Genomic DNA, 18,657 nt, shown 5'->3' with positions numbered 1-18,657 from the left:
AGACCCTCGTGGCTGAGTATCTCTGCAGAACAACAGCAACTGGACCATGTGACATAAAACATACCGGAAGGGGAAGATGAAATTCCAGCACAGACGCACCCGTCTTTAAGATACAGTTTATTATTTATATGATAAGGAAATATGTTCGGTGTGTTGCTCAGAACTGTCTCTAGAGGAAGTTGCAGATTGTAACATTCCCTCCACCAGCACTACAGTTCTCTTACCTCTGTGATAATGGCTTTGTGCTGTTTAATCCTCTTTAGCTCTTCTTCACAACTCATCACATAAGACCTGGACAAATGCAAAGGTTTTCCATTCCTACAGAGAACAGTTTGGCACTTCCCCACATTTGCTGAGGTTAATGTGAAGCATCCACCTGGGTCCATGGGATCGTGTTTTATATGGCAAAGGACAGCAGAGCCTCCAAGTTTTTGTCCAGCAGTTCCAAGTTTCCTGGAATGTAAACAAAGCAATACTTGCCGATTAACTGGAAAAGTTGCATTATGAGGTCAGAGTAGAGAGGGGAGCAGGGGACCACAGTTAAGCAATCCCAATTATAGCACACAGACTCTCAAGGTTCACTGGGCAAGAACAAGAGCTCCAGTTCAGATTGTTAAGTTTTATACCAAAATAGTGAGGAAGTTATGTACAACTCATGGGGAACATGTTATAAGAAAGGAGATATACATCCTCAATTGGATCCATTCTCAATTTTAAAAAACCCCTCACAATCCCAGTGCCACTGCTCTCTTGTCATCACACTACCAAGACAGTTAGAGTATTTCACCTTATTCATCTCCACAGCAAACTTTTTGGAAATTTAAATATTAAGAAGCTATTGAAAAACTAGAGGTAGAATCTAAAAATATAATCATTTATGAACATGAAGCTTTAGTTTCCAAAACTGCAATGTATTTTTTAAAGAGCCGGAATCAACGTTTTACTGCTTATTGCCACACAGTTTTAAGTATTTAACCGTTGTTTTTCTGCACTTTCAGACTCCTAAAGCTCTACTGTAAAGTATCTATCACCATTAAAGTGATAGAAGCAGTTATTACCGTTAAAATACCAAAAACACTTTCCAATTGTAATTTGACTCAAGATCACTAATTCACAAACCTATTAGCACACCAGAAGTAATACCTTATCAGGCACATTTGAAGAATATTTTTAACTTGTCATTTTAGAAGGCCTTGGCTAAAGTTCACTAACAAAACCTGTTACAAGCATACAAAGTATTGTCTTGCTAATATTAAAATTAAACTACTTTTTATGACATTTTGCAATTTAATTTCTGGTTGTGTTTAACAATTTTTCTATCTCTCCATGGGCTTCTAACCCTATTTAACTTTCTTTGCAGTAACTGAACAACTACATTATAGAATGTTCCAAGCTTTCTTAGCTCTTTTGTTTTAACGAAGATCGGAACTTTGATCTAGAACCCTGAGGTGATAATACTCAAATTCAGTTTTCCAAGATCTGATGTAGGTTAGCACTTTACCACCTCAGGAACGTTTGAGAAATAGAAATATTGTACTAATCCTGAATAAATGGATATATGTAACTAGAACCATTACTATGTCTGGGTTCTATGAAATGTTGATTAGCCTATTCTTTGAGACACGTGTAAAGAAATATCTTTTTGCAGAAAAACTAAAGTTCCTTGAAATTATAACCATAGGGATCAGCAAGGACACCTATTAGGTACTTTCCCTGCCTCATACCTAGGATTCTAATCATACTGCAGGATTCACTTCCAACACCTGTCAGAGTGAGCCAATGTCCCAAGCAATGATAAAAATGGGGAGGCGCAGTATTACAGAAGCAAAGGGCACAATCCCCCTTTTTTCCTTGTGCACAGTTAATTCAGTTTGATCTTATTGCTCTTACTTCCTGACGTAGGAATTGGATCTTTTCAGGAAGCGACTGTCTGACAAATATTAACAAGCCCTCAGACATAGGAATCCATGGCCCTGCATTGTGGACGATGGGGGGCATAGCGTGCACTGAAGAGCTGCACTGGAACTGCCCGGTGTAGACCTTGCTAGCACAAACTAGAAGGGGCCTAGTTCACGTTAACACAGTCCTCTACTGTGTACACAGCAATTCACACCTCCGTAATCCACACTGTGAGGCCGTGTAGTCAAGCCTATTTGCATGTCTTCTCCTTTGCTTTCCCCACCTCCTCCTTCTCTTTTGTCTGATCCTCTTCATTCAGCTCTATTCCCCAAGGCACAGTCTCTTATATTGTCAACAGCAGCATACACTGGTTTTCAAATAACCAAAAATACCTACTACATCATACTTCTAGCATCATTTCTTTCTGCCTGGCTCAAAGAATTCAATTTTACTGTTGAAAATATGCAGTTAAACAGTTAGAATGCATATCCTCAACAAGAGTTTTGATGTTTATGATCATGTGACCTGGTGCAGAGGGACAGGTTGAAACATGCCGGGCTTTGCAAGTTGTAGGAGGAGGGGGATGTTTAAAGATGATCAGTCTCAGGAAACAAAATCACATCACTATTTTAAATATTAGCAATTCTGAACAATGAGACTTTTAAAGAAATTAAGCACATCTCAGAAAAGAGAAACTATCCATTCCTTGGTCATGAACATTTTAGGACGTGTGCGCAACAACAGGTCACAATTAAAAAAACAAGCAATTAAGAAACAAGCTAGCAAACGAAATCATTTAGAAAACTGAGGGGAAAAACAGCTCTAGGATAGAAGCAAGTACGCTGACTGATCCACATATGGAAGAATATGACAAAAATTAAAGATCTGGGATTAACCTCTGCATAACGATGAAAGTGTTGATCATGTATTCCTCTTCACTCTTTGTTTTTTGTAGCTCTTCTGCCAAGATATCACTCATTGTACACTGCAGAAGGTAGGGCACTTCCACGTTGCGATCACCATCAAAGACTCCATACAGCGCCTCCCTGTTGTCACAGAAATTATTGGCTGAAAGAGCCGCCACACACAATCTAAGGAAAAAGAAAACCAAAAATGGGTTTTTAATAAATAAGCATTTGTACCAGAAGATCATTTTAACACTCCTCAATTCTTTTCTCACTGTTCTGACCAGGATGTGCAGCTTGAAGGAAGATCAGATTATAATAAGTGTCACAAACTTTCATGAGTTATGAAGTTTCATTTCAGATCCTGGTAGTGAACAACATAAGTAGCATTTATGGTACTGTTAAATTCCATGGTAAAGAGAGAGTAACAAAGGTTGAAACAGAGACCCCCTAATGATTTTTCAACTTTTCTGGCATGTAAAGTGCAGCCTTTATTTTTGTGATAAAAAAAAAAAATAGTAAAAACCGAGAAAGCTACTGCACTGTTTACTCTTAAGTTTACCCATGAAAAGTGAGCACAGGAAGCTGAGAAGCAAGATTCTCCATACTGCCCCCTTGAACATGCTTCATCAAAGTACGGAAATAAGTGCCTTTAGGAGTGAGAGGGTAGTTCAGACCATATAAGATCTTGGCCCCTCTATCGAGGCTGCCAACATGGAATAAACTGTGACATGGGTTTTATGATGTTGATGCATGCCGACTGACAGCTGGAGTAAGTAAGACCAACTGAACAGCCAGACAGTAATATTCAATCTACAAATTCACAAAGAAAAGTAGGTTCACACCTCCATTTCCACTAAGCTATCGGAGCTAAGGAGGAAGCCTTCTGACCCCTCAGGACCTGCTATGAACAATCCCATGGATTGTTTTGTGCTCTCCGACTCTAGCTTCTAAATGGTGTGGTGTTAAAAACAAGCACATATGTAGAGGTCAGCAATTCACTGGTTGAGCAACTCCTGCTCACAGTACCGCTACCACAGCAAAGCCTTGGTGAGCTGGTCAACACAAACTAACTTGGTACACCTAGCCAGTCTTTATTCTTTTCAATACTTATTTCATATGCTGCATTGTGTAAATGGGTGAAGGGGGATGGAAACAGAACACCATAGTTCATAATTCAGCCCTCTAGCCCCTTAAAGTTGTCATTGTTACTCTATGTGATAATCATTTTAATTTGTTGATACATTTAACAGAATGCCGAGTCAAGCTTGCTGGCACTTGACTCAAGTGTTTGAAAACCTCAACTGGAAGTGCAAAAAGATTTGTAGAAGTTATTCATGGACCATTAAGGTGAGATACATCATGTAACCAGCGGCATACAAGCAGTTAACATGTTAGGCCCCTGAGATGTTATTTGTCAAGGGCTGCTTTAGTCTTTAAAAAAGGACCAGTCAGTAGTGTAGGAATATGCAGTTTAAGCCACTTCTCTTCCAGCAGCATCCCTGATTTGCTTGGGACACATTCTTCAGCGAAAGATAAAGAGGCTTTTCAAAGAGCGGAGATGCATTTAAGCACTTGGGTCTTTTGCAAATAGTGGAGTCTTATATAGACAAAATGCAACAGTAACACTTGTATCTTAGCAACTCCTTTAACAAAGAAGAAATATGAGAGCCAGGCAGGGGCCTAGTTTACAGATATAAGTCATGCCATGGCCTCTGCTTTTGTGAGATGAATGTCTCCAACTAACTTTCTCCTAAGAAAAGAGTTTCTTTGTAGGGCCTTTTTAAAAAAAAAAAAATACAGAAGTGTTCCAGCAGCAGAGCACCTCTGTGCTGATATCAAACCAGTACTGACTTGTTCTTAACTCCCGAAGCTTCGGTATAACCATGACTCCACACTGCTGGGGCTCCTGAAGCATCACCAGCTGACGGTTGGTCAATCTTGAAACAACGAATGTTACTGCAATGAGAAGGGAAAAGAAAAAAGCCCAATGAATTGTTTAAGATATTACAGACATTTAGCTTAAAGTCACTGCTATCTTAAAATTGTAAGGAAGCTTTTATTGTCCCAATTGTCCTAGTCACCTGCCACTTGTGGCATGCTGTGCATACGCTAAGACGACTACATTTAAGAAAACGAGGTGTCCCTGTAAGGGGAAACGCTTAATAGAGTGTGTAGAATGTTATCCGTCAGAATACACACCGGAATAGAACAAGCAAAGCAGTCCGATGCAGGTCTATTTCATTCCTGTTTGCGTTAACTTTGTCTTTTCTTTTCTCAGCTATTTGAAACTTAACCTTGGCTCTGCAGAAAACAAAAGCAGACTGTGCCACTGGCCTGAAGATATGGAGAGGCGGCACGGGGGAAAATCCTATGTAATGTATGCATTTCTTTTATCCAATTCCAAAGTGAGACCTTTCTGCATTTGATTTTTACTGTATCGCATATCACCACCACATCCAGCTTTTTTCCCCCCATCCAAGCCAAAAGCTGAAAATAGAGCAATGTTCTAAAACTTCTTATGAAAATGCCTAAAAGCTAATATGAGGATGCTCTTCCCTCTGGGTGCCTTCAGGTTGTGCTCTAGCTATAAGAATGGTCATTCTCTTCCCCCTCACTCTGGAGTGGCAGCTTTTATTTAGGGTATTGGATCCCTCCTCCCTCCGATTAACTATCAGTGTAAACTCTGGTCTGAATTTCAAACATCTGAAATGGTATGCAGCACAATACAGCTTTTAAAAGGGGCCAACCCCATATGTTCGTACCCATCTTTTCATACTGCTACTGTATGTGGAGGAGAAAAACCTGACCCCCTGTTGTTCTGCTCCGTTGGCAGTTAAGCAAGTTCTCCACATATTGCAACATCTTCAAAGGCACCAGAGCCTTTCAGTGATACAAATGCATTATAAAAAGGACAAACATAAAAGGTCTGTCTATTCACTCTATTTAAACGTGCATTTCTCCCTACCCAAACCCTCACTGCCTGTTAAAACTGTGAAATGCTAAGAAATTGTGTGTGCACAATCTGCATGGCCTTGGAACTTTTCCTCAAACAACTTAAATTAAGGCTGCTGTATCTGGATCAGAGTATTTTCCTACACAAATAAATAAGTAGGACATGCACTTGCCAGAGCACATTAAAAAACAAACAAAAACTCCCCAAGTAATACTCAAACTACTGATGTTTACATATTAGTCTCTGGGTTCCATACCCTTCTACGTGTCAAACAGAAGGAAAACTTAATATACTTCTAATATACCTGATAAGAACTGTCACTAAACAAAAAACAGACCCGTTTTAAAGTAAGGCTACTTGCAGTTCTGTATAAACTATATACAAATGCAATTTACAGCAGATATTGAAGTGGCTCATGTACACTGCACTTGTTTTCCAGGAAGCAGGAACTTGGATACAAATGGATTTCTGAGAACTGAATTTGCCACCCTCTCACCCCTTTGGCACTGACAAACCAAGGATACTCATGGCATTTAGCAAGTAGCATTCAGCACTGGAGAAATTCCAACCCCCAGTCTCAAAGTTTCATAGAAGAAGAGGATCACTTCTTTAGAACTATTTGCATATTTCCTGTACATTATTAAAAACAAACTATTTTTGCAATATAGTAAGCCTCTATTAAAAAGCAATTAGGATTATCTTCTAGTGCATAACTACACCCAGAAAACAAAGCTAAGTAGGACAGTCATGACTAGGCTTGAATTCAGTAGCTATTAGTTTTATGCAAATCTTAATTTGGATGGTTACGTAAGATAGGGGAAAAGTCTGCATTTTCATGCCCTATTTATTATCTATTTTACCTCTGACCACCTTCTCACACTTGGAAAAGATTATACCAGACCTAGGCCTGTAGCAGTTTTGTTTTTCTAATTCTGTCCCTTTGGAGGCTCTTGTACACTCCTAGATGGCATTACTTCCCACCTTGGGTCCTAAACTGGCCTTTTTTGGATCCTCCCCCACAACCCTTTTATCCTTCCCCCTCCAGAGAGTTACTCCCTAGTGTGTTTAGTGGCACTTTTACTGGTTGGGATCTGCTCAGAACAGAATTCTAGTCCAGTCAGTGCCATCAGCACCTAGATTTACAATAGACTTTCTTTAAGCAATGTGATCTTTTGTCATGAACCAAATCCATAAAATGAGGAATTTCACACAACTCCACTGCATCTCTGACAGGCAACTGGGAAAAACCAGCAGTGACTCCTTTGTATCTTCAATAATTGGACATAATGCAAAGAATGGTCCTTCCTGCCAGCAAACCATCTATTAGACCAGTACTACCCAGACTGATGCTCACAAGCAGCAAGTGGCTCTTTAATGCGCTTCTTGTGGCTCGTTGCAACACATGATATTAAAACACAGTGTGATTTAATTATTAAGTAATCCAAGATATTAACCAATCAGGATGCTTTTACTATGTTATTAAACAATTAATTTATCAACTTGCATTAAGTTATTTACTATGAGGTGTGTGTGTGTGTGTGTGTGTGTGTGTGTGTGTGTGTGTGTGTGTGTGTGTGTGTGTGTGTGTGTGTGTGTGTGAGTGAGAATAATTTAAAAACTCTCATGGAAAGATCTGAGTCTTGTGATGCATTGTTAGAAAGACAGCATCAGGTCAAATGCAACCCAACATTTGGCTCCTTTAATAATCTTAAGACCAGAAGACAAGTTTCCATTAAGTTTAAAAAACTAATACACCAGTGCAGAGAGTTTGTAAATTAAGACATTTCTTTTGCATTGCTCCCAGCTTAAAAATTGCAGCACTGTGGTAACCTGAAAGTGATAAGAAATTGATAAGGACTGTAGTAAAATTGTCTAGTCTGTTTTCATTGTCCGAACTGAGAAGCAGAAACTGAACAAACTACTTAAACAGCGAAAAGCAATTTAGATTAAGAATTCCTTCAGTTTTAATATACTGAAGTTTTAATGAAAATAAATACATTTAAAATGAAGGGTCACTGGTGAAATTTTATTGGCTGATAAATCTTCCCCTGGTGAACAATGTACCTTGCATTTAAGAGTGAGACTACCTGGTGATTACAGCAGAGGACTGAATCAGGATACTTGGGTTCAATTCTTGGTTTTGCTAAAGACTAATGACCTTGGGTAAGCCATAAACTCTATGCCTCAGATTACCCATCTGTAAAATGAGGGTAACAGCTACCTCACATTGTTGGCAGAGTGCTTTCAGTAAAAGTGATAAAATTACATTTCTACATGATTAGGTGTGGCACTTTTAGGACTAAAAATCCACATGCAATCTATATAGTAGTTCTCTATTGAATATACTGCACTGGTCATCCACATGTGGATTAGAACGATTTGCCATTGTAATAGAATTAAGCATAATTCAATTACCATCCTCAGAAGTCATCTGCAGAACAGAGACATATTTCTGTACTGCTGTTGTGTTAAGGTAACTCCTAAAATAGAGAAGGATAATTCTTCCTGTTCACTATGCCTTGTTCGCTGTATAATACTGACATTTATTTTCAACTATCAAACACTTGCCTTCAATTCCCATTTAACCTAGGTTACTGGTCTTAAATAATTTTTCTCTATTTAGTTTAATGCAATAAGATACCAAGATTTAATTGTTAAAAGCGAACAAATTGAATGTGAACAAGCATCACTTGTGACAGGTGAAATTTAATACTGCACCGTTTGTTGGAAAATTGTTTAAAGTAGCGTTACATAAACAGTTGCTTAACCTTTAAAAAAAATCTAAACTGTTCCCTGAATTTATTTGGTCTGTAAGTAGCTAACAGGCTAGAAGGATCAGGCAAAGAGCCTCAGAGTTGGTGTAGATAGCTCTGGCCTACTGAACGTTAAAGAATATGAGAGGCTTGAAGGCAGAACCACTATAACACCTACACTTCTGGGAAAAAACCCAGAACACACTGTGGAAGGAATCAATATAGGCTCAAAATAAACTGCTTATCTATGCACCAACCCAATTATTTATGGTGGCACCTATAATGTGCTAGGTGCTTTCCAGACATTCAATAAGGGATGATCCCCGTTCCAAAGAGCTCACAATAAAAGGACAGAAAGAACCCAAACAAGACAACCAAGCTTCACTGCAGGCAGTATGGCAGAAGTGGGTCTTTAAAAGCCACAAGTCTGGAGAGGGTAAGTACCACAGGAAAGTCATACAAAGCAGAGTCAAGAGGAAAGAAGCACAGGATTGTGACAAGAGACAGTGAGAGGACAAGGGAGGAAACCAATAGATTCAAGCTATGTGCATCTCCGTAGTGGAATAAACTATTGTATTTTGTTGGGATCCAATGTATGGAGTGAAAAATTAGGTCAAATCAGCCCAACAGTGGTTACAGCTGGTTTTGATTAGGAATGGTATTTGACAGCAATTGTATTTGTGTGCGGGTAAAATAATTCTGTTTAGAAAAGCCTTAATTTTCTGAATTACCTACACATTTGTTGCCTTTTTGCCCCTCTGGCAATAAAAAGCTGTACTCCTTGAAAAGACATGTGTGTCTCACGCTTGTGTACTGGGTTCTTGTCCCACATGCCTTTAGAGTCATTCTGCCTCCTGCATTATTAAAAAAAGACATTTTACTTACTTCAGCAACTCTAGGGTTTTGTGATCCAGGACTAGTCTGGGGTTTCCGGTCAGGTCTAGTTCCTGTAGTTTTGGAGGCAGGTTTTCAGGTAGTGTGATTTCACTCAGTTCATTGCAGCTCAGGTCCACGCACTGCAGAAAGAAGTGGGAAAAGAGAGGGAGAGAACTTGGAGAGGGCCCTGTAACTTTCTGGCTAAATTAAAAGTATACATGCCTTACACATGACAATGACTGAATCCAAAATCTGCATCATCCATTTACATAAATCTCTTTCTTACTAAACGCAGTATGAAAATTCATCTGTAATCTTCAAAGACATCACAGGACACCTGAAAATATGTTTGCGCCCCTCCCATTATTTACTAGTCTTAATGTCTGTATCAACACAGGTAGATTGATTTAAATTAGCAACCAGGAAAAAATAATTTAAATACATTTTAAGTTTGTTTTGCATTTGTACTTTTTATTTATTTTCATAAAGAAAAGTTGATTCTCACTGGTTTGTAACCATTAAAATTTGTTGATTTTCAACTAAGTATACCCTTTCCACTAAATTTGGTACTTTTTGCTGAACAGGAAGATACACTATATCCATACACATTTACTTAAGCAATTAAATAGCCTAACATACAAGTTTCTTAATTTGTGTGTGTGTGTGTGTGTGTGTGTGTGTGTGTGTGTGTGTGTGTGTGTGTGTGTGTGTGTGTGTTAGAAAATGATGAATGATGCAGTTCCTCTTTACTAAATTACTGTTTTATTTACTTGTGACTTGTGTTGAGCTTTACTTGAATGGAAACTGGAATTAAATTAAAAATGCACAAAAACAGCATTTAAAAATTTGTATTATACAAAAATTTGTATAAAACCACCTTAAGTGTGCTGAATACTTAAGAAATTAAAACTTGTTTTCCATTTGAAACTAAGCAACATATAACAAAGGAAGTATTATCTGTATTAATGAACTGATCCGATAGTTTCTGATCACCATACCCTTCAAGATTTTAGAGCTAGCAGATCTTGCTCTCTCACACCTATTTTTTATTCAGATTGGAAGAGGAAAACAAGTTTTCCTACCTCCCCGTTGGTTTCTCAACTTTAAATGAACTAGATACTGAGCTGAACTAGTTGAAAATTGAAATGAAAAAGATACTCTCTCTGTACCTGCAGAAGAGGCAACTGCTGTCAAAAGCTGGTTTAGCCCTTCAACAAACTCAGGTTCTAGGGGCTGAGCCAGTGACTTCTACCAGTTCAGTGGTTTGACTTTCTTTAAAACTTCGGCAGCAAACATACTCTTTGGAATAATTTTTTAAAATTTAATATAAGCGATCAAGATTATAGTTTTTTGTTTCATGTAGGTTGCCAAAATTTCAAATAGGTTTATTTTTAAAAGGAAAGATGGATTTAATTTAAATACAAAAATCCAATGGTTTTTTTTTTTTAATTCACCCTATGTTAAGGGTCTGGTCTGCTGTTCATACACAAATGCTAGTATCCTAGCCATGCTTACTGTATACATCATATATTATGCAATTTTTAAAAAGATAGGGTTTGTTTAAAATTAAATGTATGTTAAATAGAAAAAACTAATGACTCATGAAAAGAGGACGACTTCAAAACAATTGTTTGCCACTTAGTGGATAAAAGTAGGGTTAAAATTTTCTATTTGCAGAAAAATCGAACACCCTTGCCCTGCCCCTTCCCTGAGCCTCCCCGTCGCTTGCTCTCCCCCACCCTCACTCACTTTCACTGGTCTGGGGTGAGACGGGGGTAAGGGCTCTGGCTGGGGGTGCAGGCTCTGAGGTGAGGCTGCAGATGTGGGATTTGGGGTGAAGGAGGGGGCTCTGGGCTGGGGCAAGGGGTTGGGGCGTGAGAAGGGTATGGGTTCTGGGCTGGGGGTGCAGGAGGGGGCTCTGGGCTAGGGCCAGAAATGATGGGTTCAGGGTGTGGGACAGGGCTCTGGTTGCGGGTTCTGGGGTGGGGGCCAGAAATATGGGGTTCAGAGTGCGGGAGGGGGCTCCAGGCTGGGGCAAGGTGTTGGGGTGTGGGCTCTGGCTGGGGCCAGGGGTGAAGGGTTTGGGGTGCAGGAGGGGGCTCAGGGCTGGGGCAGGGGTTCGGGAGTGTGGGCTCTGGGAGGGAGCTCAGGGTAGGGGTGCAGGCTCTGGGTGGTGCTTATCTCAGGCAGCTCCCGGAAGCAGGAACATCTCCCTCTGGCTCCTAGACGGACGCACAGCCAGGCAGCTCCATGCACGGTCCTCACCCTGAGCGCCAGCTCCAAAGCTCCCACTGGCCAGGAACCGCAGCCAATGGGAGCTGCGAAGGCAGTGCCTGCAGGCAGGAGCAGCTTGCGGAGCCGCCTGGCCATGCCTCCACCTAGGAGCCGGAGGGAGATGCTGGCAGTTTCCTAGGAGCCGCGCAGAGCTGGGCAGGCACCCTGCTGCGGGCAGCCAACCAGACTATTAATGGCCCAGTCAGCAGTGCTGACTGGAGCCGCCAGGGTCCCTTTTCCACTAGGAGTTCCAGTCGAAAACTGGACACCTGGAAACCCTAGATAAAGGAAACAATAAATGCAACAGATCTGAACTTCAGTGGGGCATAAAAAAAAATCTTACTTGGGAGTCAGTTCAAACTGGCTTGGATATGAGCACTGACAAGGATTGAAAACTGGCTGAAAGATATTAAAATAAAGTGTTATAAATGGCAAAGTATTGTGTTGGGAAGAGGGGAATCAATATTAAACCTAGTTTTAATTAACATTGTTAAATATCTTGAAGACGAATATTAAATTTGTAGCTGGTTCTATATTGGGAAGGGGGGGCACCTATAAACACCGGGGGGGAAAACCCAATAGAACAAAAATCAAGCAGGCAAAAATAAAGCAAATTTGCTCAGGAAAAATAAGGGTCAATACATTTCGGAAAAATAATGCACAATGGAAGGGAAATGTTTGGAATCTAGGAAGTAGACAGCAAATTATATAGGCTAGTATAATATTGGCAAAACCCCCAAATGCAGTTTGAGCAGAATACCCAGAAGCTTATCAACATGGATCCAGGAGGAATGGCATGGTCTTTGTGAGAAAGCACTGTAATATTTGTACCCTGTTCTAGGAACCTCCATTTAAGTGTGTCTCAAAACAGAGCAACAAGAATGGTTAGTGGGGTCTGAAGGGGCTGACTTAAGAAATGATTAAAAAACTAAATGCACATCTTTTAGCTAAAAGATGACTAAGAGGCAACATATAACTTCCATTTTCAGTGAGTAAAAGCAAGAAGAGCGAGATGGCTGAAAAGGAAAATTTAGGTTGAGTACCAGGGTAACTTTACTGAGAGTACACCTTATCTGTCAAATAATCACCAAGGGTAGCGTGATAGCCCATGTCTGATTTAAAATACGCACATTAGACAAGATGCTTGAGACTATACTGTAATGCCAATCTTGTACTGAAAAGGGATCAGATGGCCCCCCCTTCCTTTCTTTAAACTATATTATTGAAATCCTAGAATTAAAGTATGTACAGCTTAAATTGAATTCCTATTACAAGTAATACTTCTAAAACCCTGAAACCAGAGATTACCTGATATGGAGGTCTTAAAATCCAATGCCCAAATTCCAACTCTGCTGGCATTATTTAAGCATAGGAGGATCGAACCAGAATTTGGATCCTTCAGATGAACAAAAATGGTGGAAATCTCAACACAACAGCTAATGTATTGAGATTTTTGCTTTTCCCCTCCCCTACGACAGCTGGGGTCCTTCTGATTCACTGTAGTTTACTTTTCAGGAATTGATCCCTAGTAGGGCAGTCAATTAATTGCAGTTAACTCACACGATTAACTTAAAAAAATTAATCGCGATTAATTCATTTTAATTGCACTGTTCAACAGAATCCCCAATTGAAATGTATTAAATATTTGTGGATGTTTTTCTACATTTTCAAATATATTGACTTCAATTACAACACAGAATACAAAGTGTACAGTGCTCACTTTGCAAATATTTGTAATAAAAATAATATACTGTAAAAATGATAGACAAAAGCTATAGTATTTTTCAATTCACCTCACAAGTTCTGTAGTTCAATCTCTATTGTGCAAGTGCAACTTACAAAAGTAGATTTTTTTGTTACATAACGGCACTCAAAAACAAAACACTGTAAAACTTGAGAGCCTTAACAATTCTCTCCCAGGGAATTCAGTCACAAATTTAATTAATGCATTATTTTTTTAACGAGCGTCATCAGCATGGAAGCATGTCCTTTGGAATGGTCACTGAAACATGAAGGAACACATGAATCTTTAGCGCATCTGGCACGTAAATATCTTACGACACTGGCTACGACAGTGCCATACGAATGCCTGTTCTTGCTTTCAGGTGACATTGTAATTAAGAAGCGGTCAGCATTATCTCCCATAAATGTAAACCAACTTGTTTGTCTTTGTGATTGACTGAACAAGAAGTAGGACTGAGTGGACTTGCAGGCTCTAAAATTTTACATTGTTTTATTTCTGAATGTAGTGGTTTTTGTACATAATTCCACATTTGTAAGTTCAACTTTCATGATAAAGAGATTGCACTAAAGTACTTGTAAAGGGGGAATTGAAAAATACTATTTTTTTTAATAGTGCAAATGTTTGTAATACAAAATAAATATAGTGAGCACTGTACATTTGTTTTTTCTGTTGTAATTGAAATGAATACATTTGAAAATGTAGAAAACATCCACAAATGTTTAAATAAATGGTATTCTATTATTGTTTAACAGCGCGATTAATTTTTTTAATCGCTTGACAGCCCTAAACCCTACTTATTACCCCTCTGGGTTTTCAAGGCCATGTCAACACACTGCCCTTTTATTCCATGCTCCTTTCAAGATTTAATAGAAAACAAAACCAAAACTATGAAGTCACAGGACTGTCTGAAGGCTATTACATAACTTTGATTTAGCTGGTTGTAGTGCTCTCTTACACTCCTAGCACCTATAAACACAGCAATGCCTTGTTGCAGCAACTCTAATCCTTTGGCACCAGCAGGCTTAACTTTTGTTGCCACGCTAGGATGATTTTAAAAATTCTCTGCAGCCTTATCCCAAAGGATAACAAGGTATTTCTTCAGTTAAATCTAGCTCTCGCTCTACTCCATATACAAACAGGAAAGAACAAGTTTCTAATTCCGATCACATCACAGATTTGGATTGCCTGATGTGTCATTTTAATGCAAGAAGTATCAACTCGGCTTCTACAGCACCAAGATTACTCAAATGTATATAGATTTCCACTCGATCAGGCAGATACCTCCCTGCCCTCCAAATTTAGTTTGGGCAAAGTAGGGAGACAAGGAAGGATGAATCTTAAATATATTTGTTCCAAAGTATGAGAGATGAGTGTACAGAGTACAAGTCATCCACAAACCTGGTAGTTCTGACAGACTGTTCCTGTTCCAGCCACAGCCGGTTACCCAGCAGTCCTGACAGCGCTATTACTAGGAGTCACGTCTTGTCTGCAGCTCATGGGCACATTACAGTATCCCTAATTGTGGCTGAAGATGACTTTTTAGTGAGGGAGAGCTATTATAACTCAGAGAACAGCTATCAAAGTTAAGATTCTCTTATTCAAAAATGTACTACTTGTAACAGATTTTCACTGATACTCTGGAATATCTCTATAAAGACCAAGAGAGTGAGACAAGGAGAAAACTTCACAATTGTCAAGTGTTCCAACAGCAACCGTATAATAAAGTGATTCAACCACAACAGTTATTTCTGGAAAGACAGCCTGTAATTACAGCAGAAGAGTTAGATACTCTCAACCTAGAATATACACTGTGAACCCAGCAGGGTAAACCTGGACCCAGTCAAAAGGGTGAGTCAGTAAAGCTGACCTTTCCTTAAGTATGCAAGAATGTATATCCCAGTTGGTTTGACCCAGAAAGCAGAGCCATGTTGCTAGGAAATTACTCTTTTTAAAAAAATTGTTTTTCAAGTTTACAAAATTCAAGGCAGATAGGAAAAAAAAAAAAAATTCTGCTCAGATATAAATTTTCTAAAGCATAAAATAACTCATGGAAATTTCCATTAGTTACATACAGGCAACACAGACCCTAGAGATGGGGATCACCATGACTCGTGTTGCTGGAGACATCATTCAGCACCCATTCTCTATCTCAGAGGTGGGCAAAGTACGGCCCGCGGGACCCTCCTGCCCAGCTCCTGAGCTCCTGCCCCGGGAGGCTAGCCCCTGGCTCCTCCCCTGCTGTTCCCCCTCAGCTCGCTCCGCCGGCAGCGCAATGCTCTGCGCGGCAGGGCTGCGAATTCCTGGGGCAGCGCAGCTCCAGAGCCCGGCCTGACCCGGTACTCTGTACTACGCGGTGGCGTGGCTGCTCTAGGGAGCGCGGTAAGGGGGTGGGGAGCGGGGGGGATGGATAGAGAGCAGGGGATTTCAGGGTGGTGGTTAGGGGGCGGGGGTGTGGATAGGGATCGGGGTGGTCAGAGGGCAGAGAACAGGGGGGTTGAATGGGGGCAGGCAATCAGGAATGAGGGGGGTTGGATGCGGTGGTGGGGGGCAGTCAGGGGCAGGGGTTCTGGGAGCAGTCAGGGAGAAGGGGTGGTTGGATGGGGTAGGGATCCCAGGGTGGCGGAGAGAATCAGGAATGAGAGGATGGAATCAGAAATCAGGAATGGGGCGCAGTCAGGGGTGGGGGTTCCAGGGGCAGTCAGGGGACAGGGAGAAGGGGTAGTTGGATGAGGCAGAGGTCCGGGGGTTGGGGGGCAGTCAGGAATGAGAAGAGGTGTTGGAGGGAGTGTCGGGGGGCAGTCAGGGGCTGTGGTTCCAGGGGCCGTCAGGGGACAGGGAATGGGGGGGTGGATGGGGCAGGGGTTTCAGTGGGGTCATCATGGAGTGAGAAGCAGGAGGGGTTGGATGGGGGTGGGGCCGGGCCATGCCTGGCTGTTTGGGGCAGCACAGCTTCTTGTAACCAGCCCTCCATACAATTTTGGAAACCCAATGCGGCTCTCAGGCCAAAAAATTTGCCTGCCCCTGCTCCATCTACACATAGGACTACTATTCTCATAATTTAAAGGAGAAAAAATTAGCAAAAGTTGAAAACTCATTTTGTTTGGGTGGTTTTATGAAGTGCACTGTACTCAGTCTCTGCTAATCGAGGTACATACTTTCCTCTGTCCTGCTAGAGATAATGCTCTTGATCAGCTAAGTGACACCCTGCTGAGGGCTGATCTGCACACAAAACTTGTGCTGTCAGAGTAAGAGTTTAAGGCTAGATCACCTAGTCTTACCGTGTGTATATCACAGGCCACCAACACCGCCCAGCTCCTGCGCACTAAACCCAACAACCAATTCAACTAAAGGTGTGATTCAAATTGATTTAATTCAATCAATACAAACTTGTGTTTCAACTTTCCTAAAATGATTTGCTTAAAAAAAAAAAATTGATAAGCTAGGTTTAAATCAATTTACAATTGTCCACACAGGCCTTTAAATCAAACTGTGCGTCAGCAACCTCTCTTTTGCCATCCTTGTGAAAATTCACCCAACTGTGGCCAATTTATAAGCCTCTGAAAAATAGTTCACACATACTCAGTAGAGAATTTTGATTTTAGCTTCTAAAATCTCCAGAGATTCCATTCTCGCTAAGCATGCTCCATCCCCTCAAAGCTCCTGTTGCTGACCAGACAGCACATGCCCCGTCCCTACAAAGCAACTGAGAATGCTCCCTCCAGCCCAAGGCTACGAGGCCAAAGCCAGACTTTCCCTATAATGGCTACTCGGGGCCAGGCTCTGGAACAGGGAGCCTGTCTCTGCTGTGCTCTCAAGGCCCCCGTTGAATATTTTTAATTCATAAGTCCAGAAGTTGAAGCATAAGTGAACATGGCTTCCATTATCTACATTAAGTTTCCTCTGCAACTTGTACATCACAAAGCATCAAACCCACACGTTTCATGATATTTGAAATTCAAGATCTAACCATCCCAAGAAGATGAAGAATTAAACATGAAAACAGACTACAATTACTTTTACCTCAGGCCATACATAGTTATGTGATATATTTAAAAGTTATTTTAATGGCACCACCATTATTTCATTCTTGTAGCTTAAACAATTACTGCTATAGCATGGCGTACACATGCACACTATTCATCATAGTATATCGATACTCACACTGTGCCTCTCATACAATGAGACTTTATATAAAGAGTTAGGGATTAGATGAAACAAAACAAGCCCTCAGACAAGTTATAAACGTTAGGCCTTGTCTACACTGGTACTTTACAGTGCTGAAACTGCCTCGCTCAGGGGGGTGAAAAAACACCCCCCTGAGCAATGCAAGTTTCAGGGCTGTAAAGTGGCAGTGTAGACAGTGCACCAGCGCTGGGAGATCTCCCCTCATGGGGGTGTTTTTAACAGCGCTGGGAAAGCTCTCTCCCAGTACTAGTGCCGCGACTACACAGCCACGTTAAAGCACTTTAACGTGGTAGTGAAGACATACCCTTTAGTTAGGTACTTTTCAAAGGCGCTGAATTATTGACAGCCCTGAAGATTGAATTTCCTATATAGCCAAGGAACAGATAAAGCAATCAGCAGCAGTTCAAGCTCCAGATAGTTCCTCCCCATGAGAATTGAGGTTCATCTTTTAAGGTCCAGAAAATTTGTTATGGGCACTTTGGCCTCCAAACTTGCCAAGTCTAGAGCTTCTCTGTTCAGAGTGCTAGCTAGGTTGGTAGTTATGTGAACACCCATTTACTGGGAACTGGACTGAGACCAAGTTCTTTATACCTGGGTAAAACAGGCTAAGTACCAACTGGGTATTTCTGTACATTAAGGAAAAAGCCCCAGAGCAGTATTTCCTCCTATCTTTTGTTGTATATTCTAATAAAGTGTTTCTGAAACTGAGAGGACAATTTTCATACAAGAATGGCTTTCTTGTCTATTTTAATATGAGGCCTAAGCAACTCCTGACAAAATGAAAAACAAATCCTTTCCCTCTTTTCTTGCTAACCTGTTTTCTCTTAGGATGCTACAAAAGAATAGCTGCATTTTGAAGACTGACTATTCCATAAGGCTTTCTGCTTTTGCGGAGTATGAGCGGAAACACAAGAAAAGCTGTTTGCTTCCCATCAGCATGTTTACAATATTCTTTTTTTAAAAAGCACAAAAGTGTATAGTTTTTGTCAAAAATGTTTCCCACGGAAAGTCTGCCCCCCTCCACCCCAACCCTTCCTTTAATTAAAAGATCAATTTTAAATGGCG

The 18,657-nt window shown here is 40.6% G+C and overlaps 1 protein-coding gene across 1 annotated transcript in view; it reads right to left on the bottom strand.

Moving 5' to 3' along the window:
• Positions 1-18,657, bottom strand: part of PHLPP1 (PH domain and leucine rich repeat protein phosphatase 1) — a 226,237-nt gene that overhangs the window by 5,784 nt on the left and 201,796 nt on the right. The window contains exons 13-16 of the mRNA XM_008170599.4: positions 9,399-9,529; positions 4,659-4,763; positions 2,796-2,990; positions 225-453 (exon numbers count right to left, since the gene is read on the bottom strand). Of these exons, the coding sequence (XP_008168821.3) occupies positions 225-453; positions 2,796-2,990; positions 4,659-4,763; positions 9,399-9,529 (660 nt within the window). The remainder of the gene's footprint in view (positions 1-224; positions 454-2,795; positions 2,991-4,658; positions 4,764-9,398; positions 9,530-18,657) is intronic.

The sequence above is a fragment of the Chrysemys picta genome, chromosome 2 (assembly GCF_011386835.1).
Source record: "Chrysemys picta bellii isolate R12L10 chromosome 2, ASM1138683v2, whole genome shotgun sequence".
NCBI classification, from domain to species: domain Eukaryota; kingdom Metazoa; phylum Chordata; order Testudines; family Emydidae; genus Chrysemys; species Chrysemys picta.
The sequence above is the reverse complement of the archived record's forward strand: the minus strand, read 5'-3'. Positions and strand labels throughout refer to the sequence as shown.